The following is a 7,486-nucleotide window of genomic DNA, read 5'->3' as shown; positions in this document are numbered from 1 at the left end:
AGTGGTTGGAAAATTGGAACAACTTTAGCAAAAAGTTGTACATTAAAAGTTTATTTTAGTAGCTTTACTTGTGTATTGGTACACTATACTAAAGACCATGTAGGTATAGTATAACTGAATACATCTTCAGACTCGGTTTTAAGTTTAAAATATATAAATATATGAAGCTAAACTTCAAGCATACCGCCTCTCTTCTGGTATAAACTAAGTATACTTATGGTACATTTAAATAGACTACTTTAATTAAGGGTAAAAGTGAGTATTACTACAGTAAATCAAGACGTGACTATAGAGACTGAGCAACCTTTGAGTTTTTACTCATAATCCTCTTTCATTTACATTCAGTAAATGTCGTTTATGCTTTTTAATTTTTTTTGTACATAGACGAACATTTTTCAAACTTGAGCCAAACGGAACATTTCTTATTTGTACTGACTTGGACAACGTTTATTTAGATTACATGTTTCCTTTTTAGCCTCCTTTGATTTTTGTACGCTAAACCAGGTTTGCAGTTTTTGGACTAAAATTTGCTCACACAGTGGGGAAATCCACATAAAAATGTTCCGTTCTAAGAAAAAAAATATGCATGCATAAAAATTTATTTAGTGTAAGCCCAACCAATAAAACGAAAGCAGAAAAATTCAACATAAAAATGTTTTATTTCATGTTTTACTGGTTTTAGAGACAAACATGTTTGTTGTAAAATCTTCCTTGGAAAACTTTTTAAAGTTTTGTCTTCTTTATGCAAAAGGCAATAATTTATTTTTATAGCAGGTTATATATTACATGCAGCTTAAATAGCCGTCTGCAAAAGACGCAGGATTGAATTAAATATGCACTGTTAAGTATAGCTGCCTAAAAAAGAAATGCAGAAATAGAAACTTAGAATTTAGGTAGTCGTGGTTTTGGAGTTTCCAGAACTTTGCAAGAAACACAGAAGCCTAAACTTTGGTGCTTTTCTTTGCTGTGTGTCTGAAAGAAGAAAAAATATTTGCAAATGAAAAAAAAAATACAACAAAATAAAAACATTGCCTGAATGACTTCAATGCTCAACGAGCTTCACAGTAATTTTTTTTTAGAACATTCTCGGTCATTTGGGCTGAATCCCTACCCCTCCCTGTCCCTACAAAAACCCATTTAAAAGGCCGTGTGAGTGTCATGTTATTGTGTTTAACACTTGTGCTATCTTAGATGACCCCCCCCCTTACATTGATGTGTTCTCCCTACCATGACAAAGGTGGATAAAGGTGGAAAGATTTCATGTAATCCATGGACACCAGTGAAGATCACAAATCTATTGAAGAAAAAAGGTTCAGCGCACTGTCTAGTGGGTCTAGATGACCCAACTCCCAATGTTAAAGTGCCTAGGATAGCACAAGGGTTCCATGACCTGTTCACACTGCAGTATCTGCTATGTAACGCTACATTCACACCACCCTCAGCAACCTCTGCCAATGAGAAGCGGAGGTAAACGTGCGGTTTGAACTTCCGCGTTCAAAGCTCTCATGTTCACGTGTAGCTACCCAAATTTCTACAACAGTCTTTGTGCTCTACGTACTAAACGTGCAGCCTCTCAACGCACATTGAAAGTTAGACCGGGTTGAACTTTGACCAATCAGGGACTCCGACTTGGTAGTGACGTATGGATGGCGTCCTTTTTACTTCACAGAAGAGCCAACTGTTTGAGAATTGATCCCGGAGGAAAAATTCATAATTACGACTCCATGGCCAAATCCAAATGGTTCCCAACCCCTCTGGGCTCCTCCCTATTGGTCCAATTGTAGGGGAATTTGAAGCTGTAGTGTTTTTTTAAGGAGGAGCCATAGCGACCTTGGGCTGGCTGTCCTGCTGCCGGTAGGGTAATCCGTGTTGCGCTTTTGACGTGGAGGATTAAAGCATTTCTGCACACGGCTCTGAAGCACAGAAGCTTATATTTACATGTATTGTGTTATTATAGATTAATTTATAAAACCGATGTTGTGTATTTTCCGAGCGCTGGCAGCTACACACTATCGTAGATGACCCCCCACTATTCACGGTGTCATCAAGCAGTAGTAATGCCCAAATTTGAAGTACACAATGTTTTCGATGTCTCTCCACTTGGAAGGATAAATGTAGGGATGAGGAGAAGCTGTAGGGGTGAGGAAGCAACTCAGATTCAGCCCAAGTCTTTCATGTATCGGAAATAAAGCTATTAAAAAACAGATTCATGAGATTTGCACCGCTTCGTCATTTCGCACCACACCTTCTCCAACTGTAAGTGGCGGACATGCACCTGTATTGGGTAGTCCAGTCGGAACACCATGGACTAAACGTGCGTTCAAGAGCACGCGTGAACATAGCACTAGAGAAGTGGAATCTTTTTAATCCAGTCTCTTTAATCCAAGGAGGAAAACTGTTCTCGCTTTGAACTTCTAGTTCCTTTCAACACCAAAGTAAAAACCTCTGGAGCACGTCCAGATATTCCACTGACGGCTGTGGTTTCAATGTTTTCCCATGAGGCTCCTCAGCATGAAAAGGGAGTCATGTGAGGGACTGGTGGCTGGCTACCACTGTTTCCACCTCCTGCTCCTCCTCTTCCTCGTCTCTGTCTGGAACTTGTGTGACCTCCTCGGAGACGATGGTCAGAGTTGTCAGTGTTCGCTCCCTGGGGGGAAAAACACAGAAAGGTTCTATCAAACATTCAACCAGCAAATCAACTGGTTTCACACTTTGGTTTAGTGTCATGTTTGACTCACTCCTACATCATTTTATCAATTTTTATGGAGTACATTACCAGTGACACCTGTAATTATCAAACTCAACTTGTATGAGAGGTCGAAGGCATGATCTATACGGAACAAAGAGTGCGGTGAAGGTGGTGCTGGGGGTTCTCTGTACCCTGGCAGCAACTGATGTGGTGGTTTCAAATTTACAAAGTGCAGCAGTTTCATTTTTTTTTTTTAGCAATCTGAGGTTTTCTGCTTGATTGTCACCAAGCCACAAAAAGCATTCAAAGGTCCTGGAAACCCCTGTCTAAAAAAGTTGACTTTTTTGTTATTTTATTTGTGTTCATTTGATTATCCAGAATAGCTGATAGTTAAAAAATAAATAAATTAGTTTGGAAATAGGACAGGACATCAAACCATGAAGAGACATCTGGACGTTAAATATTTCAAAATAAAAGACTGAAAATGTGTTTATAAGCTCTGCCTTTATGATATCATCCCGATGGAGATCACTGTGTGCAGATGAACTACCTGGCAGGCAAACGCTGACCTACTTTTCACCGCCACACCCATCACAATGTGGACGCTTTGCAATCACAGCGGTAAGCCATTGCGGTTTTTATGTAAACACGTGATTAAAAACAGGTCGGTTTACTAAACTTACATTGTGATGTAACATGTATCATATTTATATGTGTTTAAGTTATGCAGTTAGATTCATTTTGTAAGATTGATGAATGGTGGTTGAAGGGGGCCCTTTTGGGAATTTTTGCCCAGTGCCCTCAAAAATACTAACAGCCCCCCTGCAAATATTTGTTTGGTAGCAGTCGTTGCTCACAGTGACGGCCTGCAGCAGCCCTGGCCCTCAAGAACCGTATTGTTTTCGCAATTTTTCTCTCTTTTTGAGCAAACTCACACCACAAACCGCCCACAAACTCAAAGTGCAAAAAAAAAAAAAACATTGCACACACCCAGTACCTGGTGAAAGTTATTTTTTTAAACATAGTTAATAAAAAAGGATGACATCACAGCGGGAGAAACCATTTAAGAAATGTAGGGGGTCCAAAATCTCTTCTGGGGCTTCAAAAACATGTCAAAATCCACTAATGAAAACAAAACACACGTGTCTGGGATAACCACAGGAAGTTTTGAAACCATTATGAGATTGCAACATGATCTACGGGAACACGACCTTTGGCAAAGTGTGAAATTTGTCGATTTTTACATTGCCTAACAAGAAGGGAACAGCAAACATTTGTTCTTCAGTTCTTCAGTTACTTGTCTCCAGTTCTTCAGATAATTTTACATTCACGCCACCTGGTTAAGTCTACAACCACAACCAAAGGTTTGTTGATCTTTGACCTCAGGGAGGCTGCCACCTTGAGCAAATCATCTTCAGTACCAGCTCCAAATTTAAACTCCTAGGGATTTCGATCTATTCCCTCTGAACTCCCTGAGCATCACTGTGAAGCTACTTGGGGAAAAAGATGTTGGAAATAAAGTTTGTTGATTTTAAATGGCTTTAGTGTGGTGAGCTCACACTGTTGCTCGCACATTTTAACCCAGGATATTGTCAAATTTTAACATGTTAACCCCTGGCTCAAGCTGATCGAAACGATATGACATACTAAATGAATATATCAGGAATGTGGGTGTGGTTAACAGAAAACTCCAGTTGCTAAGGAAATCCAAAAGATTACTTTTGCTAATTCTTCTAAGAATTACGTAGACCTGTTTGTCATCCCCAGGTGACCAGAAAATAAAATGGTAGCTATGGAGTTAAACCAACAGAAAAGCCACCATTTTGAAACAGTTTTTATTTTTAAATGATTTTGTCCCATGCAGAGGGGGAGACTTACGGGTGGGTAGTAGCCTCTCAGCCAGTAAGGGAAGGCAGCTTTGGTCCCAGTTGCTTTATGTTTCATGTAATCATAGAAGATGTGAAGAGTTGTGAATAAAAACGCATAAAGAATGGACGTGTTCATGTGTGGAAGACACAAAGAGTACCAGACGAAAGTGTAAAATGTTTAACCCTTGTGCTATCCTAGACGACCCCACCCTTACATTGACGTGTTCTCCCTACAATGACAAAGGTGGATAAAGGTGGAAAGATTTCATGTAATCCATGGACACCAGTGAAGATCACAAATCATTGAAGAAAAAAGGTTCAGAGCACTGTCTAGTGGGTCTAGATGACCCCACTCCCAACGGTAAAGTGCCTAGGATAGCACAAGGGTTTAACAATGTTAGTCTCCCTATGTTTAAAGTTATATAGATTTATATACACAATTGCAATAGTTTTTCAGTTGAATACATGGATGAAATTTGCAAATCACTTGTTTGTGCTTCTTATAAAACGTTTGACACATTTTGCCCCCAAAGTTTTAAAGTATTTAATAAATTCAACAATGCATTTTCTTGTGTGTGTGTGTGTGTGTCCGTAGAATTGATTTTTAACACATTTTCTGTGTGGGTTTCCCTTGAATCATTTCAGAAATAAAGTGAACTTGTTGCAAGACAGCCGGAAGTATTTTTATTTTACAAAACAACAGCTATCACGAAAAACCTTTTTTTCTTTCCGGACCATCTCCAGATTTCTTGCAATACCATTTCAGACTTTTAGTCTAAACTTTATAATACATCACAGTAATATTATCAGAATATAAGTAACTAATTTATGCACCTGTTTGGTTCAGATTTTCCTGGCATTTTTTGAGACACTCGTGCGTAATTACGCACGGTGGGAACACGCACCCACCTTGTTCTGTGTTGCGTTTGTGGCCAGTTGGCGCGCACGGTCCATCCCAGGACGGCCTTTAGATAGCGGGAACAGCAGGGGAACCTGTGATCGAGCTGCTCTAGAAGTTCCTCTTTGCGCAAGCCGTAAACAACCGCCGCAATGCACTGCGCCAAGCTGAAGAAAGCGAAGACGACCACGGCGGACAGCTCCTTGGTGTTCTGTTGGATGAGTCTGTGTTGTCTCAGAGTTCCCAGCACGAAGTTCACAAAGTTGGGGAGGATGCACAGAGCCAGCTGGGTGCCGTGCAGCGCGATGGTTCTGCACCCAGCCCGGTTGCGTCGGTTCAGCACCCCCAGTCGCCTCCCCTCCCGCAGAATCCGCACGTACGTGTACAGAATCACCAGCGTGCACGCGCTTATGAAGACCATCTTCTCGCGTTTGCCCCCTGTCAGCTGCTCCTTCCCGCACGTCCCGCCAACGGCGTCGTCCCTTGGCTGCGCCGGCAGACTGAGCGGGATCAGCAGCGCCACAGTCCAGGTGAGCAGGCCCAGCAGCCAGGGCCAGCGGCCCGCCGTGAAGGAGGCAGTGTAGCGCAGTGGGTGGCACACGGCGCAGAAGCGGTCCAGAGCCATGACAGTGAGCGTCAGCAAGATGTTGGAGGCGCTGCTGATCAACAGGGTGATCATCGCCTGGCACGCGGGGCGGCTGGGCCGCGCGCTCACGTGGATCTGGTAGTAGAAGACGCTGTTGGTGCCCATGTAGACCAGCGCGGACACCAGCAGGTGAAAGATCAGCACGAAGCGCGCCTGGCCGCGCAAACTCCCGGCGCGCACGATGGTCCAGTTGATGATGAGGTTGAAGAAGAGGAGCAGCGAGAATGAGACGGTGGAGACGTAAAAGCGCACGACGGAGTATTCCTCTGTTGAGTTGGTGGTCCCATTGGAGGTCATCGTTCCTCAGCTGGGGTCAGTTGGGTCCGGAGATGGATGGAGGAGGCTGTGGAGCTGGTGGGGAAGGAGGCCCGCCTGCAGCATGGTCCTCTCCGTCTGCGATCCGACAGAAGACTGACTCAGACATCCTCTGCTGTGCGTCTCCCTCGTGGCACACCCCCACAACTTCACCATTCTTTCACTTCTGCTGATGTTTTCATAGCCTCACCACAACCAACAAACCCTCTGCTCCTTCTTTCAGTGTGAAAACGTTGACATTTAATTAGATCGTTTGATTCACTTCATTTAAAGACAAAAAAACTAAAGTTAAAGAGAAAAAAACGCCATCCCTCTATTGTGCCTGAGAAGACAGGAAAACAAGATGGAAGTTTGAGACAGAAACACATGTTTCCATTTAATGTTATTCACATCAGACATGTGGCACAAAACAGCTTTATTGATGAAGGTGAGGTTTAAAATAAAAGCACTTCACCACCGCACAACTCTGAGTAAATCCTATAACCTTGGTATCATTTTTAAAATACGAATTTCTGAGACTCCAATCTCATTGGCATGATCAAAACTTTCCTTAAAAAAACATTTTGCTGTATATAACGTTGATCCATTTTTTCTACCCTTATTTCTACCATCATCCCACTTGTGGCAGCAAAGGGGCTTTTATTTTGCTTATTTCAAATCATTTGAAATCTCAAAAAACACTTTTGGTGGGAAAAGAGTTACTAGGTTTTTTTAAAATATTTATGGTAAGAATAACTCATTTATTGTTATTAATTTTTTTAAATGACTACCTGCTGAATTTAAAGAATTTATATTTTTAATTAATAATAACTTTTCTATTCATCAAAGGGTTTTAAAAAAGAATTTTGGATTTACAAGCTAAACACGTTTTTGTTCATATTTTCAGCAGCGAAATCTATAATTCTAATGTTTTTTTTTTTACTATGAACAGGGCAAAAATATATTTTAAATTACGAGAACTTTACGGCACGGAAAAAACACCAGGAAGGAGGAAAACATTTGTGACTGACAAACAAGATCCCCAGGTGATCAAATGTCAACATTGGCTGAAAGTGATGTTGAGTCATTGG

At 41.5% G+C, this 7,486-nt stretch overlaps 1 protein-coding gene across 2 annotated transcripts; it reads right to left on the bottom strand.

The window, feature by feature from the left end:
- Nucleotides 1–640: 640 nt before the first annotated feature.
- LOC101164007 (uncharacterized) lies at nucleotides 641–6,541 on the bottom strand. Of its 2 annotated transcripts, XM_020711658.3 has the most exons (3): nucleotides 5,467–6,541; nucleotides 4,568–4,620; nucleotides 2,482–2,647 (listed from the first exon to the last, which is right to left on the bottom strand). In XM_020711658.3, the coding sequence occupies exons 1-3, from the start codon at nucleotides 6,396–6,398 to the stop codon at nucleotides 2,634–2,636; spliced, it is 999 nt and encodes a 332-aa protein (XP_020567317.1). In that variant the 5' UTR covers nucleotides 6,399–6,541; the 3' UTR covers nucleotides 2,482–2,633. The 2 variants fall into 2 exon arrangements, with proteins under 2 accessions (XP_004079934.1, XP_020567317.1); XM_004079886.4 differs by lacking the exon at nucleotides 4,568–4,620 and having other exon boundaries at nucleotides 641–2,647.
- Between the last annotated feature and the right edge of the window lie 945 nt (nucleotides 6,542–7,486).

Source organism: Oryzias latipes, chromosome 18 (assembly GCF_053564925.1).
Source record: "Oryzias latipes strain Hd-rR chromosome 18, Olatipes_Hd-rR_3.1".
NCBI lineage: Eukaryota > Metazoa > Chordata > Actinopteri > Beloniformes > Adrianichthyidae > Oryzias > Oryzias latipes.
Note: the sequence above shows the minus strand (reverse complement) of the source record. Positions and strands in the feature narration are given on the sequence as shown.